General features: G+C 44.2%; 1 protein-coding gene across 1 annotated transcript in view; it reads left to right on the top strand.

The window, feature by feature from the left end:
* Positions 1-23252, top strand: part of MCF2L2 (MCF.2 cell line derived transforming sequence-like 2) — a 554965-nt gene that overhangs the window by 218205 nt on the left and 313508 nt on the right. Inside the window, 3 exon segments of the mRNA XM_040428287.1 lie at positions 3697-3888; positions 8694-8885; positions 10633-10810. Of these exon segments, the coding sequence (XP_040284221.1) occupies positions 3697-3888; positions 8694-8885; positions 10633-10810 (562 nt within the window).

The raw sequence follows: 23252 nt of genomic DNA, 5'->3' as shown, positions 1-23252 counted from the left end.
GAAAGCTGCTAACCAATGCTCCGGGAAGCATTGGGACATGGTAATGCCTGTGTTAATGCAGTACGGAGCCAACAACATTCAGTGTGTGTGTCTGCTAGCACATGAGGAGAGGTTATGTGGAGAGACTATCAGGTGTGTAGTCCCCAGAAAAAGTACTTGAGCTAAAGGGTCTGAGGCAATGAAGGCAGAGCCATTCGATTAGCATCATAATTGTAGGCATGCTCATAGTTATATAAATAGGGACTGTGGGAATGTATTGCGTGATATGGCCATAAAGGGACCATATAGAGGTAGATCCTAGTTCTACAATACAGTTAAATCCAGGTCTTCTCCATCTGGCCCAGACCGATATGACAATGTCGGCTGATGACCATGTATTTGTCTCCTCTATTCCGCAGTTCATCCCCAGCCTCTATAGCAACACAATTAACTTCAGACCATAGACCACACCCCAAAATAAATTCCGACCACAGTTATACCTACAATAAGGATGACTGTGATATCCCCAGTTCTATAGAGCTGAAATCCCTATATTATGTAACAGTCATTACTGTTTACCTCTCAGGTGAAGTGTTTCTTATTGCCAGATAAGACATATTCTAATGCCAAGTGATTTCTGGGTAATCCCCTGGCCTGCTCCCCCTTGCTGCCCTCTCACACAGACTGCTCTCCATGCTTCCCCCTTTCTCACACAAGCTGGACGGACCGAAACCCGTCCTGTAAATACATCTTATTACATGGAATAAAAGAATATCATGGATTGAAAAATCAAACGTTTGCTGGGATTACTTTCTGAATTGTTTGATGGGGATGGCCCCTTCCCGTGCAACGTAATTGGAGGATCGTGAGCTGTCTGACCTAAGCTTTGACTCTTTCTCACACAGACTGCTCTCCATGCTTCCCCCTTTATCACACAGACTGCTCTCCACGCTTCCCCCTTTATCACACAGACTGCTCTCCACGCTTCCCCCTTTCTCACACAGACTGCTCTCCACTCTTCCCCCTTTCTCACACAGACTGCTCTCCACGCTTCCCCCTTTCTCACACAGACTGCTCTCCACTCTTCCCCCTTTCTCACACAGACTGCTCTCCACGCTTCCCCCTTTCTCACACAGACTGCTCTCCACGCTTCCCCCTTTATCACACAGACTGCTCTCCACGCTTCCCCCTTTATCACACAGACTGCTCTCCACGCTTCCCCCTTTCTCACACAGACTGCTCTCCACGCTTCCCCCTTTATCACACAGACTTCTCTCCACGCTTCCCCCTTTATTACACAGACTACTCTCCTTGCCCTCCTCTTTTTTACATAGATTGCCCCACATTGCTGTCCTTTTTCCCCACAAAGAGGGCCGCCTACTGTATGTCATCCTGCCAGAAAAGTGTGCTCTCCACGCTTCCCCCTTTATCACACAGACTGCTCTCCACGCTTCCCCCTTTATCACACAGACTGCTCTCCACGCTTCCCCCTTTCTCACACAGACTGCTCTCCACTCTTCCCCCTTTCTCACACAGACTGCTCTCCACGCTTCCCCCTTTCTCACACAGACTGCTCTCCACGCTTCCCCCTTTATCACACAGACTGCTCTCCACGCTTCCCCCTTTATCACACAGACTGCTCTCCACGCTTCCCCCTTTATCACACAGACTGCTCTCCACGCTTCCCCCTTTCTCACACAGACTACTCTCCTTGCCCTCCTCTTTTTTACATAGATTGCCCCACATTGCTGTCCTTTTTCCCCACAAAGAGGGCCGCCTACTGTATGTCATCCTGCCAGAAAAGTGTGCTCTCCACGCTTCCCCCTTTATCACACAGACTGCTCTCCACGCTTCCCCCTTTATCACACAGACTGCTCTCCACGCTTCCCCCTTTATCACACAGACTGCTCTCCACGCTTCCCCCTTTATCACACAGACTGCTCTCCACGCTTCCCCCTTTATCACACAGACTGCTCTCCACGCTTCCCCCTTTATCACACAGACTGCTCTCCACGCTTCCCCCTTTATCACACAGACTGCTCTCCACGCTTCCCCCTTTATCACACAGACTGCTCTCCTTGCCCTCCTCTTTTTTACATAGATTGCCCCACATTGCTGTCCTTTTTCCCCACAAAGAGGGCCGCCTACTGTATGTCATCCTGCCAGAAAAGTGTGCCAAGATACTTAAGTTAGGTACATACAGTATCTAAAAGTTAAAGATCAGTGAACAAATGTGTATCCTGCGATTGTCTCAGTGCATCCTGTTTATCTACACATCACTATAATCACCACTATTAATTTGGTTTTTAAAAAAATTATAAACAGGATAATTCTTGTTTTATCACTTAGCTTTCATTGTAGGAACATTTAGGAATAGTTATCAATGTATATGATATTTGACCTTTTCATCAACAGCGTGTGCATCTTTAAGAGCAGCTGTGCCTGGTACACACTGTGTCTATGTTAACATTAATGTAGTATTATTTTATATATGGCTCACAGTTGGTTGAAAATAGGAAAGAAACCATACACACCTTCACCGATCGCCCTCAGCTGCCATTCCAACGCACTTACCATAAGTTCCTGCTGCTCACCTCTACCTGGTCCTAGATCAACATACCAGAAATGCCAGAAAAGGCCCAACCAGCCTACTAATGACCATGGCAATGACCGGCCTCAGCCAGTGACTGATATTGGCATTTCTGGCATGTCGAGCAGTGACATGAAAGTGGAGAGCAGAGAGCCATGAAGCAGCGCCAGAGAAGTAGCAGAGGAGGATCGGTTAGAATTAGTATAGTGTTTTTTTTATCTTTAACAAACTGTGAGCTGATCAGAAGAGGAAGGGTGATTCCTGGCACTGAACCCCTACCATTAAAATATTGATTTCCTATCCTTACTGCCAGAAATAGAACATTTAATCAGAAACAATCTATTGGCACGACTTGATGAACGTTAGTCAGAAATAAAAATAATACAGTCAATAAACCATGTGATATGAAATATTCAGGGAATAAACTGACATAACAAAGATGTTCCCACAGAAGATGCAAGTGACGTAATAAGATTTCACCACTACCCCCTTGTATCCAATTCTCCTTCGTTAGCCCCACAGTGTTGTTTATTCGTGATGTTGAAATGCTCACAACTGTTTACTGCTCATATCTGTCTAAAAATATTAAAAACAGAGCTTCCAAAGGGATAAAAAATAATAAAACAAAATTCCAGTGATTAAAAGGTTACCCACTGGATAGTGGATAATTGCTAAATTGGTGTGGTCCAATTGATGGAAAACCCATGGATCCTCAGAAAAGAGGTCCCATGTCCCTCGTTTCTTCCAGCTACAATACCACAGCCTGGAGGAGTTGAATGGAGCAGCGGATGAGCATTCACATTGCTGCTGCATTCAAGCTCTATGGGATTCTGCCAGAGATATCCAAGTTCTTATCTGGCTATGTTTGTCAGTGCCATAGACAGCGACTGACGCACTGATGAAGATAGCTCATGCTTCATCACGGCTCCATTCAACTCATCCTGGCTGAAGTCTTGCAGCTGGGGGGGGATTCACATGAACCCTTTGCTGGTAAATGCTGGGAGTGTGTCATCTGTTGGACCCCTACAATCTATAGCAAATAGAGTTTAACTTTTTATTTACAAGAGTACCCTTTTACTTGATTAGTTTCCTTCATTCATTCATGTTCCGTCATCTTGTATCACCAGGGCATCCTGGAGAAAGCCCAGCTTCATGCTCTTCATGGAGACCAGCTAATACAAAATAACCACTATGCTGTGGACTCCATTAGACCAAAATGCATAGAGCTGAGGCGCATCTGTGATGACTTCACCAATGAAACCAAGAAAAAGTACGACATACTGGGAAAATCATTGGAGCTGCACCAGCAACTTGATAAGGTAAGTCATCTGTTTTGGTTGTAGGTCACAGAATATTCTATGAACTAGAATTCATTTTGAGTACTGGATCAGTATACTCTCATTGTGTGTATAAAAATAAATAAATAAAAGAACCTACATTTACGTTTTAGGCTACTTTGATACTCTGTCATGAATCAGCAAAAACGCTTCCATTACAATAATTCAACCGCATGCATCCATCATGAACGGATCCGGTTGTATTATGTCTTCTATAGCCATGACGGATCCGTCTTGAACACCATTGAAAGTCAATAGGGGACGGATTTGTTTTCTATTGTGCCAGAGAAAACGGATCCATCCCCATTGACTTACATTGTGTGCCAGGACGGATCCGTTTGGCTCAGTTTCGTCAGACGGACACCAAAACGCTGTAGGCAGCGTTTTGGTGTCCGCCTCCAGAGCAGAATGGAGACTGATCGGAGGCAAACTGATGTATTCTGAGCGGATCCTTTTCCATTCAGAATGCATAAGGGCAAAACTGATCCATTTTGGACCGCTTGTGAGAGACCTGAACGGATCTCACAAACGGAAAGCCAAAACGCCAGTGTGAAAGTAGCCTAATGTGTATACAGTGGCATTCAAATGTTTGGGCACCCCTGGTCAAAATTACTGTGAACTAAAGATGAAACACACTTTTCAACATTTTAAGCAATATCAGGGCATTATTTTGATTTGTACAATTTTAGAGTGAAAAAAAGGAAAGGAATGCCTTACAAAAGTATGGGAAACCAAGGAGATTTGAGCGCTCTCAGAAAACTTTGTTAGGAAAGGTCAGGTGATGCAAATTTAAAAGCTTTATAAATACCCAGACTTCTCTAACCTTATCTCGAAATAGCAGGCATGGGTTCTTCTGAGCAGCTCCCTCTGAAAAAAAAAATGATAGGGGATAGGGGAAGGGGGAATCAATCATGCTTTGGGGGGGGGGGGGGGGTGTTAAGGCACAGGGAACATTTAATGAGTAGAGGGAAGAATGGATTCAGTGAAACTCTAGCAAATTCTGGAAGCAAACGTAACATCAGCTGTAAAAAAAAAGGTGAAGTTGAAAAGAGGATGGCTTCTACAAATGGATATTGATCCTAAACACACCTCAAAATCCACAGTAGACTACCTCAAAAGGCACAAATGGAAGGTTTTACCATGGCCCTTACAGTCCCCTGATACATGGATAGACCTCAAAAGAGCAGTGCATGCAAGTTGGCCCAGGAATCTCACAGAACTGGAAAGCTTTTCCAAGTAAGAATTGATTAAAATTAGGGATCGACCGATTATCGGTTTTACCGATATTATCGGCCGATATTCAGGATTTTGAACGTTATCGGTATCGGCATCTATTTTGCCGATATACCGATAACGTATTGGGAACACAGAACGCGCTGCTCTCAGCGCTCTCCGTGTTCCCTCAGCAGCACAGGGGAGAAGGAAGCAGTGTCTCCCTCCCCCTGTGCTGCTGCTGCCGCCAATGACAGGAGAGAAGACAAGAGGAGGGGAGGGGCTGTGGCCGCTGCGCCACCAATGAAGATGAGTCTTTCATTAACTCATATACAGGAGGCGGGAGCTGGCTGCAGAATCACATAGCCGGCTCCCGACCTCTATGAACGGTAGCTGTGGTCCGCGGTAGTTAACCCCTTAGGTGCCGTGGATCGCAGCTAACGCTCATAGAGGTCGGGAGCCGGCTATGTGATTCTGCAGCCAGCTCCCGCCTCCTGTATATGAATTAATGAAAGACTCATCTTCATTGGTGGCGCAGTGCGCCCCCCCAAGCCCCCCAGTATTAATCATTGGTGGCGCAGTGCGCCCCCCACCCCCATCCCAATAGTAAAAACATTGGTGCGCCCCCCCACCCAAGCCCCCCCCCCCCCCCCAGTTTTACTCATTGGTGGCAGTGGCCACAGGATCCCCTCTCTCCTGCTCCTCTGATCGGAGCCCCAGCAGTGTAAGCCTGGGGCTCCGATTGGTTACCATGGCAGCCAGGACGCTATTGAAGCCCTGGCTGCCATGTTCAGCTCCATGCTGCTGTGTGCACAAAGCACAGAGCAGCAGGGACAGTGTGAGATCCTATTCACCCTGATAGAGATCTATCAGGCTGAATAGGACAAGGGTTCTAGTCCCTAAGGGGGCTAAAAGTTAGTAAAACAAATTAAAAAAAAAACACAAAAATATTAAGTATAAATGAAAAAGATTTACAAAAAAAAATAAAAAATACACGTTAACATATTCATTTTCAGCAGATTTGTGTAGGAAATTATTTTTTTCTCAAAAATGAAAATTCCCAGAATATCGTTATAAATTATCGGCTATCGGCCTGAAAATTCACAAATTATCGGTATCGGCCCTAAAAAATCAATATCGGTCGATCCCTAATTAAAATCCCTCAAACAAGAATGAAATGACTCTTGGCTGGCTACAAAAAGAATTTACAAGCTTTGATACTTGCCAAAGGGGGTGCTACTAGGTACCAGCCAAGCAGGGTGGCCAAAGTTTTTGCTTCAGGCCCTTTTTTTGTTATTATGAAAATATTAAAGATGAGCCTTGATCTTCAACTTCTTAAAGGGGTTATCAAACCCCTATAATGACCGCCCCCCCCCCCATCCCCAGTGCTCAGGCACCTCATAAAGGTCATACTTAGCCCGCTCCTGATCCCCACACGGCTGCCGTTGCATCTGCCCGTCGCGCAGATCAAAACATCCAGCTACGGAGGGGGAGCGATTCAGCAGTTGCCATTCGGGGATCAGGAGAGCCAAGGGTGCCGGGGAGCGGGCGGGGTAATTTTAATCTATATGAGTTGCCAGGAATTGGGGGGGATTATTACAGGAGTTGGATAACCCCTTTAACTGTTCACAGTAACAGTAATTTTGAGTGTGTATATATATATATATATATATACACTCACCTAAAGAATTATTAGGAACACCTGTTCTATTTCTCATTAATGCAATTATCTAGTCAACCAATCACATGGTAGTTGGGGATGTGGTCCTGGTCAAGACAATCTCCTGAACTCCAAACTGAATGTCAGAATGGGAAAGAAAGGTGATTTAAGCAATTTTGAGCGTGGCATGGTTGTTGGTGCCAGACAGGCCGGTCTGAGTATTTCACAATCTGCTCAGTTACTGGGATTTTCACGCACAACCATTTCTAGGGTTTACAAAGAATGGTGTGAAAAGGGAAAAACATCCAGTATGCGGCAGTCCTGTGGGCAAAAATGCCTTGTGGATGCTAGAGGTCAGAGGAGAATGGGCCGACTGATTCAAGCTGATAGAAGAGCAACGTTGACTGAAATAACCACTCGTTACAACCGAGGTATGCAGCAAAGCATTTGTGAAGCCACAACACGCACAACCTTGAGGCGGATGGGCTACAACAGCAGAAGACCCCACCGGGTACCACTCATCTCCACTACAAATAGGAAAAAGAGGCTACAATTTGCACGAGCTCACCAAAATTGGATTGTTGAAGACTGGAAAAATGTTGCCTGGTCTGATGAGTCTCGATTTCTGTTGAGACATTCAAATGGTAGAGTCCGAATTTGGGGTAAACAGAATGAGAACATGTATCCATCATCTGATGGCTACTTCCAGCAGGATAATGCACCATGTCACAAAGCTCGAATCATTTCAAATTGGTTTCTTGAACATGACAATGAGTTCACTGTACTAAAATGGCCCCCACAGTCACCAGATCTCAACCCAATAGAGCATCTTTAGGATGTGGTGGAACGGGAGCTTCGTGCCCTGGATGTGCATCCCTCAAATCTCCATCAACTGCAAGATGCTATCCTATCAATATGGGCCAACATTTCTAAAGAATGCTATCAGCACCTTGTTGAATCAATGCCACGTAGAATTAAGGCAGTTCTGAAGGCAAAAGGGGGTCCAACACCGTATTAGTATGGTGTTCCTAATAATTCTTTAGGTGAGTGTATATATATATCCATAAAAAGCCAGGCAGCACTCCTTTATAGGTGGAAAGATGGGTGCCAGCGGTAATCCCTCGATTCAGGATAATGAACAAATAATAAAATTCTGCAGCACTCCTTGAAAAATGAAAAAATGTGCTATTTATTCACACATGTCATATAGCAACGTTTCGGTTCTCTCTCAGAACCTTTTTGAAGCCACTTGGCTTGAAAAAGGTTCTGAGAGAGAACCGAAACGTTGCTATATGACATGTGTAAATAAATAGCACATTTTTTCATTTTTCAAGGAGTGCTGCAGAATTTTATTATTTATATATATATATATATATATATATATATATATATATATATATAGATAGATATTTATACACACACACATATGAACCTGCTCAGCTCCTCTTGCTCTCCTTCAGACCAAGAATAATTTTTTTGTCATCTCCTATTTCTTTATAAATTGTAAGCGGGACTCTCACCAGTTTTGTTACTCTTTGGCTTTGTCTTTTACATGTACTTTCTGATTTATAAAGTGCTGCAGAATATGTTGGCACTATATAAATAAAGATTATTACAGTCATTCTAACTGAGGCCTTCTTCACACTGTACAGTTTTGTATAATGTTTCATTGACTTCAAGGATGGTTTTGACAAGCTCTTATTTTATACCTTTGCCCTGGTTAGGATTCATTCCATACATTACAAAAAACAAAAACACAAAAAAAAAAAAAAAACACAGCTAAACTGCAATGTGTGGATGCAGCCAAAAACTGAACATGGGCACTTGCTGAATATTATTTAGTGACCATTTCAGATTATGTACTAAGTGGATAAATAATGTTTTACACATACATTTCTGCTCTGATTTGTCACAGGCTAACCAGTGGTGTGAAGATGGAATCTACCTGCTAGCCTCTCAAGCAGTGGATAAATGTCAGTCGCAGGATGGTGCAGAGTCAGCTCTACGAGACATTGAAAAATTCATTGGTAGTTCAAAGGTGCACCTGCTGTCCAATCCTACTGACTTTTATCACAAGTATGAAGTCATCCTCACTGCTGAAATAAAGGTAAAAAGAACTTCTGATACTTATTAGGTATATTACATACTGTGTGCGCCATTTGGAAATATAAAACATTATACACGTGAGACATTTATATGACTGATTCTTTTATTTATGGTTGAAATCTTAATTTAATTTCACACAATAAAGTTCAAAATATATATCCTTAAAGGTGGGGCCCACAAACATAATTTTTCCATTGGATAGGTGATAAATGTATGATCGCTGGCGGTTATAACCGCTTGGTTCCTCACCGATTAGCAGAAAAGGGCTTCAGGGTATGCCTTTTGTGCTTGAATTTAATAGGATTCTCACTGAGGGTCCAACCACTGGAATGTGCAGAGATCCCCGGAACGCCCTCTCTGAATGGAGTGGTAGTGAACATGTCTGTCCACCACTCCAACAGACAAAGACAGATGTCGGAGGCAATAAGGATTGGTCATGTCTCATTTCAAAATTTCCAGTCTGTTGTTTTCATCTTGGGAGATAAACTGCCGCCAGAGGTGTCTGGCATTCCCCTATCCCTGTTGGGAATACATGATCACTCTGCTGAGCCAAGCATGCATGTGTACAGGGTAAGGTGGGGTTGGAATAGTTGTCAGCTTGTGTTCAAGTAAAGGCCATGATCATTGTATGTACAATGTGTAAAGCAGGGTGATATATTGTAAATTATTACCGGTTATACAGTATCTAACAAAAGTTAGTACACCCCTCACATTTTTGTAAATATTTTATTATATCTTTTCATAGGACACAACACTGAAGCTATGACACTTTGATACAATGTAAATTAGTCAGTGTACAGCTTGTATATCAGGTGTGCCCTCAAAATAACTCAACACACAGTCATTAATGTCTAAACCACTGGCAACAAAAGTGAGTACACCCCTAAGTAAAAATGTCCAAATTGTGCCCAATTAGCCATTTTTCTCCCCGATGTCATGTGACTCGTTAGTGTTACAAGGTCTCAGGTGTGAATAGGGAGCAGGTGTGTTAAATTTGGTGTTATCGCTCTCACACTCTCTCATACTGGTCACTGGAAGTTCAAGATGGCACCTCTTGCGTCTTGCCTACAGTCAAGCATAGTGGTGGGAGTGTCATGGTTTGGGGCTGCATGAATGCTGCCAGCTTTGGGGAGCTACAGTTCATTAAGGGAACCATGAATGCCAACATGTACTGTGACATACTGTAGCAGAGAATGATCCCCTCCCTTCAGAAACTGGGCCTCAGGGCAGTATTCCAACATCATAACGATCCCTAACACACCTCCAAGACGACCACTGCCTTTCTAAAGAAACTGAGGGTAAAGGTGTTGGGCTGGCCAAGCATGTCTCCAGACCTAAACCCTATTGAACATCTGTGGGGCATCCTCAAACGGAGGATGGAGGAATGCAAGGTCACTAACATCCACCAGCTCTGTGATGTCGTTATGGAGGAGTAGAAGAGGATTCCAGTGGTAACCTGTGAACTTCATGCCTAAAAGAGTTAAGGCACTGCTGGGCACAATTTGGCCATTTTCATTTAGGGGTGTACTCACTTTTGTTGTCAGTGGTTTAGACATTAATGGCTGTGTGTTGAGTTATTTTGAGGGCACAAGAAATTTACACAAGCTGTACGCTGACTACTTTACATTGTTTCAAAGTGTCAGATCTTCAGTTTGAAAAGATATAATAAAATATTTACAAAAATGGGAGGGGTGTACTAATTTTTGTGAGATACTGTACCTTGTTGAACCACCAATTATCACCTCCAGGCAAGTTCTCAGAAAGTACTACAGAAGTTGGCTGATGTTCAGGAAATGTTTGAGAAGAGACAAGCAAGCTTGAAGAAGCTGGCAGCCAAACAGACAAGACCTGTCCAGCCAGTGGCGCCACATCCAGAGTCATCTCCAAAAAGATCATCTCCTAAAACGGCTAGGCCAACATCTTTGGGTGAGATAAATTTTTCCATTACAGTGCTCTTTTCTTGTGTAAGGACAACGATCTGTAAATAGGTGAGAACTGCAAACACCAACTGGTTGCTTTTCTATAACAGACAGAACCAATTATAGTCACTGACTGTTAGTGCTAGCTATAGAAGAATTCTGCCTAGAACTAATATTGAGGTTTATACCAGTAAATAAGAAATAATTTGTGTACTATTCCCCCTCGTTGTCCATTATTGAAAGGGGTTGTATCATGAATGCAAGTGCTTATTAAATGATTCCTTTCATGAAGTTAATAATATCCTCCATTGGAAGCTTTTAAAAAAATGTTGCTATTACCAGATATTTCACTTGTGCGCTGTTTCTCCCCAACACTTTTATGCATGTCCATAGAGTAAGGCTGTGGTAGGACACACATGTGCAGTAAATCTGTTTAGCCAGCTCTCAGCAGTGATATGCAGTGCTGTACAACACTCTCAATGGCTTGGAAAGAGAGACAGAATTTATTGCCAGTAGGGTCAGAATAAATTACTAACAGGGACTCATCAGCCAAACTTTAAACACTGCCCACCAAACATACAGGCCAGTACCTGAGTGCTATAACTGCCAAAATGTGTTAAAAAGCTAAAATTCACTCAGCTAAAAGGGGTTAACACTTATAGAGTTGGGGGACAGTAAATCACATTTGGATGTCACCTGCAGCTGATATATATGGCAGAGATATATGGCTTTTATCCAAATGACTACCCCCCTCGCCAGTGTAAGTAAAGGGACGTTTGGAGCAGGTCTGTGCTGCAAATAAGAAATCAACTATGTATACAGGTTCTAGATACAGCAGCAAAGGGGAAAGAGACAGCACATAGCAATGAGATAGCTGTGAGAGGAGGCACATGGAAGGCATTATGGGGCTTGTAGGAGGTGGCTTCTCTAGCGCCATCACCTGTACCTCCTGTAGGTCCCTCCCACCATCTCTACGGTTTGGTGTTGCACACCCAGGACGGAAGGAGCCCAGTTATGTATGAAAAAGGTACATTTGTGCCATAATATTCCCTGTTAGTCCATTCTGCGAGCATCACTAACAGTTTGGAAGAGTTTTGGAATAAAGGTTGTTGTGGGGCAACGTTTCCGTTCCAATAATGCCATCAGTGCTGGTCCACGCGGTCAGACCTCAGCCAAATCCAAAACAGAAAGGGCTGTGTAAGTAATGTACTTAAAGTGTTCCTCCAGTCAGAAGCTCAAAGGTGATATGCGAATACAGTAGGTACCTACCTTTCATTTCCTCAAACCTTGCTCCTTGTTGCTTTTTTTTAATTTTTTTATGCTTAATTCCATTCGGGCAGAGCTGGGATCTGTGACTACAGTTAGCTACTATGCCTACAGGCAGGGGCGTAGCTATAGGGGGTGCAGAGTTAGCAGTCACTACCAGGACCAGGAGCCTGAGGGGCCCCAAAGACCCTTATGCCACATAAGAAGACGCTGGTATTATAGAAAGTGCATGCTGGTCAAGTTACACCTCTGGCTTGAGAGAAGGGGTTAGGTTAAGAATTTGGCATTGGGGAAGGGGTGCCATTTAAATTTTTGCCTCAGGCATCACGAAGGCTGTGTGCTTCCCTGCCCCTGAAGACAAGGCACTGAGGGAAGGGGGGGCCTAAGCTGAACTCTTGCACCAGGGCCCTTTAGTTACGCGCACTTGCCTACGGGAAATCTGAGGTAGTCACATCTTCTGTCTCCTCATTGGTTCCCCATATGCTAAAATACACTTTGCATATTATTTGCTACTAAAGAATGAATACAAGCAAAACTGCTGATTGTTGCCTTAAATGTTTCACGTCTAGTATGGATGCATACCCAAGTTCAGCTTTTAATCTTTTTATCTAGGGAACTTCCGAGAAATCCTTCCGGTTACTTTACTATGCAAATACTACCAGCTATACATCTTATAGATAATATAAGCTATATATATATATATATAATCAGTGCATTATAGTATTTACTAGCTTCCGGCTAGCAGTATGTTTTGTGGTTTATAGATTAGGTTTTGGACTACCACCACACCCAGGCACACAATTTACCACCTGCTGCAGAGCTGAGGTTTTTGGTAACGTGCTGCTAGACAAACACAGCTGATCGTGTAAAGAGCTGTGTTTCTTACATGAGCACCGCACAGTGCAAAATTGGGCTATATTCACACGACTGTATCTGTTTGGCGGTCTGCAAATAGTGGATCCGCAAAATACAGATATTGGCCGTGTGCATCCCTCACCTTCCCTGGGCCCTATTCTAGAAATGTCTATTAGAGTGCATTCACATGAATGTGTGACAGCCATGCCCATTTTGTGGACCACAAACTTGCAGAACACGGGTGCTTTGTGCACCCTGCGTCACAGTGCGGACCTATTGACTTTTATGGGTCCGTGATCTGCAAGATTCATCCAAAGATAGGAATCCATCCTACATCGCTGTGTTTTCGTTTTGGTTGGCATGGACATTTTTAGTTCTTCTTTTGTTTTAAATTATTATTTGTTATCTTATTATTTTTATTAATATATTTTTGACACATAATATGTCCCCCAAAAAGATCACTTGAAACCAGGGGCGTAGCTAGAAATGCATGGGCCCCATAGCAAAAAAAAATTATGGGCCCCCCCCCCCCTCTGTGCCATCCACAGATCCCCCTCCCCTAAATAGTGCCATCCACAGATCCCCCTCCCTAAATAGTGCCATCCACAGATCCCCCTCCCCTAAATAGTGCCATCCACAGATCCCCCCCTCCCCTAAATAGTGCCATCCACAGTTCCCCCTCCCCTAAATAGTGCCATCCACAGATCCCCCTCCCCTAAACAGTGCCATCCACAGATCCCTCTCCCCTAAATAGTGCCATCCACAGATCCCTCTCCCCTAAATAGTGCCATCCACAGATCCCTCTCCCCTAAATGGTGCCATCCACAGATCCCCCTCCCCTAAATAGTGCCATACACAGATCCCCCTCCCCTAAATAGTGCCATCAACAGACCCCCCCTCCCCTAAATAGTGCCATCCACAGATCCCCCCCTCCCCTAAATAGTGCCATCAACAGATCCCCCCTCCCCTAAATAGTGCCATCCACAGATCCCTCTCCCCTAAATAGTGCCATCCACAGATCCCCCTCCCCTAAATAGTGCCATCAACAGATCCCCCCTCCCCTAAATAGTGCCATCCACAGATCCCCCTCCCCTAAATAGTGCCATCCACAGATCCCCCCTCCCCTAAATAGTGCCATCCACAGTGCCATCCACACTCCCCTAAATAGTGCCATACACAGATCCCCCTCCCCTGAACAGTGCCATCCACAGTATCAGGTGCCTCTCTCTCCCCCCCCCCCCATGTGCCAGTATCAGGTGCCAACCCCCCCCCCCAGGTGCCAGTATCAGGTCAGGTGCCAACCCCCCTCCCCCCATGTGCCAGTATCAAGTGCCCCCCCCCCCCGCTCCCCCCATGGCAGTAACAGTCGGGTATTAAAAAAAAAAAAAATAAACACTTCTACTTATGATGCGATGCAGCCTCTTCCTGTGTCCCTCCCTGTATTGTGTCCCGCCCTGTATGTCCATATATGGAGTCACTGCTTGTATTTCAGAAAAGGTTTCTGCTGGGATTCGAACCCACGACCTTCTGTATCAGAGGCAGAGCACCTACCCTCAAGACCATAACAGCTGCCTTGCTGCTGACTGAAAAATTATGAGACTTCTACTGTTATAGCTGGCTAAGTGTACATCTATACACATAGCTGCTCATATATAGAGATATAGCAGAGCTGAGTGTGCTGGGATAGCTGTCATATAGAGATATAGCAGTGCTGGGTGTGTTGGGGCAGCTGTCATGTGTATAGATGTACACTTAGCCAGCTATAACAGTAGAAGTGTCAAATTTTTTCAGTTAGTTGCAATGCCTTCTTTATGGCTGTGAGGGTTAATGCTTTGCCTCTGATACACTGATACATTGGAGGTTGTGGGTTCAAATCCCAGACACATCAGGAGACTTTAGTATATACAGTAAGATTAGAGCACATTAGCGAGGGAACATTAAGACCGCTGCTGTGAAGGGGCCCTGAACAGTAAGACATCGATATTTAACTAACTTGAAAATAAACTGTCGGGCCCCGAAGCAGCTGCTTCCCCGGTAGTTACGCCACCTCCTGGCTGCCTGTGTGTAGTGTCTGTGTGTGTTAATAAAAAAAATAATAATAATTTGAATGCGGTCGGACGGGCCCCCTAGTGGCGTAGGGCCCCATAGCCACTGCTATGGTTGCTATGGCGATCCCTACGCCACTGCTTGAAACTATACATATTATACAGTGTATCAAAACGACTAGCACAAAATAGGGACCTCATTTTAAGCACGGCCACCGTTGCTGGATTGCAGGGTGGTCGTGACCCCTGGAAAGGAACAGAGTATAATGCAATGGAAAAATGAATCTAGCTAGCAAAGCAATATGGAGAATCAGTTTAGTAAGTGCCTTGTAGTAACTTTGTCCACATGGTAAATGCCATTTGCTGAAGTGAGACGACCCCTTTAAGCCCTTTTCAGACCTGGTCATTGAAAACTAATGAGCGCTTTTCTTTTTACCAAGGGAAAGTCCTTACTGGTTATTGCAGACATCGGTAATAACTAGGGGGCAGAAGATGGTAATAACCAGTGAGAGCCTTCCTCTGCAGTGAAGGAAAGCGCTCATTTATGACTAGGAGGCAGGAAGGAAATGTCGTCACATAAGGACACTGCACGATTTTCGGCCCAATTACTGAGAACAGGTGTTTATAGGAATGCCCATTCCTGATAACTGGCTCAAATAATCGTGCCGTCAATCAGCTGATGAAGGAGCAATCACTCGGCTGATTCACATCTTTCCTCAGAATGAAAGATGCACAATTATTGCCAGCACATGTCCCTGTGTAATCAGTGATGTACTTCTAATACTCTATAGGACTGAATGAGGGAGGAATGACTGCGGTAGTGATCATTCCTTCCCACTCACTTTGCATCGGCCTGTGTAATAGGACGATGCAAACGAAGGCTGGTGCAACTTTTTTTTTCCAGCCTCATGAAATACGGTTGTGCACCCCTACTCTGGACTATATCACTGTGACAGCCTGTGAGAATTTGCACAATCCAGAGGCATTACGGTACCTACCTGTTTTCCATGCAGATGTTTGTGTAGAAAAAACGCTGTGTATTACAATACAGCAAAGTGTATGAGATTAGACAAATCCAATGTACACTTTTGCCTTTTCATTCCATGCGAAAATTGACCTGCTTGCGAATTTAGAAATCTGCAGCATGTCAATTGTGATTTCTTTTTTTGTACGGAGACAAATTGACATCAAATCCTCAACTATAACTGCAAGTAACACTTGTAGATTTTGGTGCAAATTTGGTGCAGGATTCAGCACGGAATTTCTGTTTTGAAAGTACAAAAATGGAAAAGAGAGGTTTGTCTTGCTCAGCACAAGGCCTCATGCACACAACGGTATCAGTTTTGCAGTCCGCAAACCACGGATCCCAAAGTGCAGATTGTACAGTTGTGGCCATTTCACATTTGTTCACAAAGCACACAAGAATAAGACATGTTCTATAAATTGCGGAACGGCCACACAAATGTTGACAGCACAGGGTGAAATCTGTGCGCTGTCCATATTTTTTTCTGACCCATAGAAATGAAATGGTCCACGTGCGACCTGCAAAAAATGCGGATTGGGCAAGGACCAAAACTATGGTCATGTGCAAGAGACCTAACTACTGTTATCACACGGTCACGATTTGATTTAAAAGCAAACAGACCCTGAGATTAGCAGTCTGGGACCAAATTGAAATTTTGACTATACTAGCGAGGTGGAATCACTGCACAAAAACTGCCCTTCACCTTCAGACATTGTTTCATGTAGGAAAACGTCTGTTCTCACAGGACAGTCCCAAGGAAAAGAATACTTCACCTGTTTACAAGAAATGGTGGATGGCGGGAGAGAAGGGATGGCTCTTAGGGCTCATGCACATTTTTGCTGCCATGTGCACTCCGTTGCGCGGACCCCTTGACTTGAATGGATCTGCAGTCCGCAAGATATGACTGAACATAAGACTTCATCTATCTTTTGCGGAGTGGAGGCACTACGAAACTCTTCCGTGCTTATGCACCGCAAAAAGACAAAACATGTTCTATCTTTGGCTGTATGTTGTGGATTGTGGACCCATTCACGTCAACAGGTCCGCATCCGCAACCGGAGTGCACACGGCCAGCACCCGTGCATCGCAGACCGCTATGATGTTATAGCCTGATTTACTATATACAGTTGCAAGAAAAAAGTATGTGAACCCTTTGGAATGATATGGATTTCTGCACAAATTGGTCATAAAATGTGATCTGATCTTCATCTAAGTCACAACAATAGACAATCACAGTCTGCTAAAAACTAATAACCAGGGCTTTTTTTCTGGTGGAACGCGCCGGAACAGCGTTCCGCCACCTATTTTCGCCGGCCCGCTGCTAGTGGCGTCGCTAGAGGGGGGCGAGGGGGGGCAATCCCCCTATGTTTCCCCCCCCCCCGCTGATTTTCCCAGGTGAATACTAATGAGCTCTTCCATTATGGAAGCGCTCATTAGTGTACCGAAGGACCAGGAAGTGGTGAACGCTCTGTACTCACCGCTTCCTGGTCCTCGGCTGTCGGCTGTGCAGGGCTGCGCACAGTGTGAGGGCGCTCTGTGACCTCACGCTGTGCGCGCCAGTTCAGAGCACAGTCGACTGAGGAGAAAGAAAATTGCAGGCGGCGTCCGTCCAGGAGCAGGAGAGCCTGGAGAGGTAAGTGGTTTTTTATTTTATAAAAAATGTGGCTGCTGGGGGCATAATGGGGGCTAATTGGAGGCATATGAGGGGTAATTGGAGGCATATGGGGGCTATGGGAGCTAATTGGAGGCATATGGGGGCTAATTGGAGGCATATGGGGGCTAATGATGCATAATGGGGGCTAATGAGAGGCATCATGGGGCTAGAGACACAATGGGGGCTAATTAGACTATTAGAGGCATATGGGGGCTAATGAGGCATATGGGGGTTAATAAGGCATATGGGGGCTAATGAGGCATAATGGGGGCTAATTAGAGACATAATGGGGACTAGAGACATAATGGGGGCTAATTAGGCATATGGGGGCTAATAAGAGGCATAATGTGGGCTAATGAGGCATAATTGCTTATAATGGGGGCTAATGAGGCATAAGGGCCGATATGGGGGCTAATGAGAGGCATGGGGGCTGATATGGGAGTGATGAGAGGCATAATGTGTCATCCACAGATGCCCCCATAACAGTGTGTCTTCCACAGATCCACCATAACAGTACGCCTGCGCACTGACGAGAGACAGAAAGAAGGGGAAAGAATCCGCGGAAGCAAGCAGAGGACGGCACAGCAGACGACTGAATAGCTTCTATTGTAAGTAAATTGCTTTATTATAAATGTATCCCTGCATACCGCAATTCTGTCGTATTTTGTAATCTTATTATTTATATATACTTATTTTGTTTTTGCCCCCCCATTTTTGACTGTGGTATCTTTGTGCCCCCCCCTATATATTGTTCCTAGAGTCGCCACTGCCGCGGGCACTGGCAGCCTGGCTGTCACGATCGTCACTGGCAATTTTACTTGCATCCCTGTTCTCTAAAGGGGCGGTTTTAGGGGGCGGTGAGTTCCACCACCTTTTCTCTGAAAAAAAAAGCCCTGCTAATAACACACAAAGAATTAAATGTTATCATGTTTTTATTGAACACACCATGTAAACATTCACAGTGCAGGTGGAAAAAGTATGTGAACCCTTGGATTTAATAACTGGTTGAACCTCTTTTGGCAGCAATAACTTCAACCAAACGTTTCCTGTAGTTGCAGATCAGAAGTAGTAATTCTTGACCATTCCTCTTTACAGAACGGTTTCAGTTCAGCAATATTCTTGGGATGTCTGGTGTGAATCGCTTTCTTGAGGTCATGCAACAGCATCTCAATCAGGTTGAGGTCAGGACTCTGACTGCGCCACTCCAGAAGGCGTATTTTCTTCTGTTTGAGCCATTCTGTTGTTGATTTACTTCTATGCTTTGGGTCGTTGTCCTGTTGCAACACCCATCTTATGTTGAGCTTCAGCTGGTGGACAGGTGGCCTTAAGTTCTCCTGCAAAATGTCTTGATAAACTTGGGAATTCATTTTTCCTTCGATGATAGCAATCCGTCCAGGCCCTGATGCAGCAAAGCAGCCCCAAACCATGATGCCCCCACCACCATACTTCACAGTTGGGATGAGGTTTTGATGTTGGTGTGCTGTGCCTCTTTTTCTCCACACATAGTGTTGTGTGTTTCTTCCAAACAACTCAACTTTGCTTTCATCTGTCCAAAGAATATTTTGCCAGTAATGCTGTGGAACATTGCTCTTGTGCAAACTGTAAACATGCAGCAATGTTTTTTTTGGACAGCAGTGGCTTCCTCTGTGGTATGCTACCATGAAATCCATTTTTGTTTAGTGTTTTACGTATCGTAGATTTGCTAACAGGGATGTTAGCATATGCCAGAGACTTTTGTAAGTCTTTAGCTGACACTCTAGGATTCTTCTTCACCTCACTGAGCAGCCTGCGCTGTGCTCTTGCAGTCATCTTTACAGGACGGCCACTCCTAGGGAGAGTAGCGGCAGAGCTGAACTTTCTCCATTTATAGACAATTTGTCTTACCGTGGACTGATAGACAGCAAGGCTTTTGGAGATACTTTTATAACCCTTTTCAGCTTTATGCAAGTCAACAATTCTTAATCGTAGGTCTTCTGAAAGCTCTTTTGAGCGTGGCATCATTCACATCAGGCAATGCTTCTTGTGAAAAGCAAACCCAGAACCGGTGTGGGTTTTTTATAGGGCAGGGTAGCTGTAACCAACACCTCCAATCTCATCTCATTGATTGGACTCCAGTTGGCTGACACCTCACTCCAATTAGCTCTTGGAGATGTCATTAGTCTATGGGGTTCACATACTGTTTCCACCTGCACTGTGAATGTTTACATGGTGTGTTCAATAAAAACATGGTAACATTTAATTATTTGTGTGTTAATAGTTTAAGCAGACTGTGATTGTCTATTGTTGTGACTTAGATGAAGATCAGATCACATTTTATGACCAATTTGTGCAGAAATCCATATTATTCCAAAGGGTTCACATACTTTTTCTTGCAACTGTATAGTTATTCCTGTTATTGTGCATTCCTCTCTCTTCAGAATTAATACACATTTGGCATTGATATTAAAAAAATAATATTCAAACCCCATGTTTAAAATGGGACTTCTTCTGCAATTGAGCTCCACAGTACATTTAGGTTCTCTCCAGCTCTTTGAACTGCTCTTCTCTGTGACCTACATTTCTTCTATGTGTACTCACTAGTGGGAAAAGAAGTAGAGAGGATGTTGATTCATACAGTAACTTGCTGTGGGAGTTTTGTCTGCAGCCGAGATGAAGCCGTTCACTTGTCAACCTCATTTCTGTAACCCTTTGAAGGGTCTTAACGCGGGAAGTCTACCGAGTTAGACTGTTCAAACCACCTCCACCATAATAAAAATGACATTTTCTGTAAGGACTTCATCGAGGTTTGGTGGCATCTCCAGTATTTTTTAGGATAGCAGTATATTTCAGAAATGCTGCTTGGAATATAGTGGTGTCTAGATTGCAAAGCAGAAATCTGGTCAGTCGTAATACTTTTAACCCTTTTTTTTCTCTTAATGCAGTATTGTATTTTTGGAAAATGTATAAGACAGTGAATGAGCAATAAATGTATAAATTAAAAGCCGTTGTCCTGATATTTCGTTTTAGGACAGTTAAGACCAGCTTGTACATAGGTACCTGTGTTTCATACTATAACTGCACATAAAAACTTTTGTATCTGGTCCTTGACTTCTGAATAGGACTATTAAATTGCAAACATTTAGTGGCAAATTCACTGCAGACCTGGCTACATGTATGTAATCGGCTTTATTGCATGTTATATACTTACATGGTATGGTGAGACATGGCGGTTTAACAGAGATAATATTATACAGTTTTACATTTGGGTTGTAAAGAACAGTGATGAACAACAATGGGCCCTCATGCAGTACAACTGTAGCAATCAGGTTCCACTTATTCTAGTAGATTTGAAAAGAACTGTGTGCATAAAGCCCATTAAAGAGGTTTTCCAGGCATTTAAAGTGGACCTGTCATCTCTCCTGATTAATTCCCCTCTAGCGCAAATACAGTATAAGCAAAGCACTACATGGGTCTCACTGAATACATGGATGTGCCAGGGACTCTTAGGGGAGACAAAATGTTTAAAATACGCATGCGCTGCGGACTGTCGGATGTGGATTGTGGACCCCAAGTGAATGGGTCCGCATCCACAGACGACTGGTACACAGTGGGTGCCCGTGCATTGCGGACCGCAACACAACCGGCATATATTCGTGTGCATGAGGCCTACGAATCTGACCATGTTCTCCACACACAATCAGTTGTGCACATTCACACAATAAGGCTACATGCACACGACCGTATGTGTTTTGCGGTCCGTATGCCATCCGTTTTTTTTTTTTGCGGATGCATTGTAACAATGCTTAAAACAGACAAGAATAGGGCATGTTCTATTTTTTTTGGCGGGGCTACGGAACAGACATACTGATGCGGACAGCACGCGGTGTGCTTTCCGCATTTTTTGTGGACCCATTGAAATTAATAGGTCTGCATCTTATCCGCAAAAAAAAACGGACCGGACACGGAAACAAACAACGTTCATGTGCATGTAGCCTAAGTGGAAAACAGGGATTGGAGTTTTTAGTAAACACAGCTGGGTGTGCACAGGGCTTATGACACCCTCATTTCTGCTCAGATGTTCATTTTATTACTGGATATGTAGCATTATGACCCTTTTATAGGATTATGACCCTTTATAGGAGCCAGTTGCCAGTACATCACCCTGTATAAATGGGAGATGTGCTGCAGACAGTATGCGGACTGAATAGGGGACAAATGATCACAGTAAGGACCTCATGCACACAACAGTATTTTTTCACGGTCCGTGTTGTCCTTCCATGATTTTTAGAGGATCACCAGACATGAAAAGTGAAAAAAAATTCTAAGTCAAGTTTGCCTTGAAAATGATAGGAAAAAAACTGACACGGATCACGGACGCGGATGACAATCTTGTGTGCCTCCGTGTTTTTTCACGTACCCATTGACTTGAATGGGTCCGCGAACGGTTGTCCGTCCAAAAATAGGACAGGTCATATTTTTTTGACGGACTGGAAACACGGATCACGGACGACAAACTGTGCATTTTTCCAAGTTTTCCACGGACCCATTGAAAGTCAATGGGTCCGCAGAAAATCATGGAGAAACGGAACAACGGACACGGATGCACACAATGGTCGTGTGCATGAGGCCTGAAGACCAACGTGTGCTGCCCGTAACTGCGGACCACAAATTGCTGTCCCGCAATGCACGGGCACCGACCGTGTGCCAGCCGCATGCGGATCGCGACCCCATTCACTTGAATGGGGTCCGCGATCTGTCCGTTCTGCAAAAAGATAGAACTTGTCCTATCTTTTTGCAGAATGGAACCCCATGAAAGCACTGCGTAGTGCTTCTGTTCCGTGGTTCTGTTCCGTTCCGCATCTCTGGATTTGTGGACCTATTCAAGTGAATAGGCCCGCATCCGTGATGCGGAATGCACACGACCGGTGCCCCGTGTATTGCAGACCCGCCGTATGCGGGCCATAATACGGCAATGGGGGACACACGTTCGTGTGCAAGAGGCCTAAGGCCTTACTGACACGTCAGTGATTCATGGACAGGACACATACCCTTTTATTTAATGTGTATTCACACATACTGTAGGTGTTTTAGCCTGGTCTTGGGTCCGTATTTTTAGCCTGTAGCATGACCAATTTTTGTTCATCCATCATGTCCATTATATTCTATGGGTCCATGAAAAACATGGACCCAACATGAACGCTACCTGTGGTTCGTCAGTGTTTCACGGACCATTTATAGGTGATGCTCTGAAAATTAATTTTCAACTATGCAATGTCTGTGGAACACGGGTGACACACAGTGAGAAAAACTGACACACAGACCAAACACGGATTCTTCACGGATGAATTACTGACATGGGCATGTGAATTAGGCCTTAGGGCTCTTTCCCAGTTTTTTTGGTTGTTGTTAATTTGTAGTGTTTTTTTGGCATTTCTACCCATATTGTGTGTTTTATCACCTGCTTTTTTTAATTCAGTTTTTTGCATGTCTATTGATCTTTTTTCTAGACCTCTTGTGATGTCACTCTCTCTGTATAGCTGTATGGGGGGGGGAACTATGCCAGCACACATTGGCCAGTTGCAAATGAAAACCAGTGGAAGTTTATGGGAGAAAAACTTCAGACTCA

The sequence above is a fragment of the Bufo bufo genome, chromosome 4 (assembly GCF_905171765.1).
Source record: "Bufo bufo chromosome 4, aBufBuf1.1, whole genome shotgun sequence".
In the NCBI taxonomy this organism is placed as follows: domain Eukaryota; kingdom Metazoa; phylum Chordata; class Amphibia; order Anura; family Bufonidae; genus Bufo; species Bufo bufo.
Note: the sequence above shows the minus strand (reverse complement) of the source record. Positions and strands in the feature narration are given on the sequence as shown.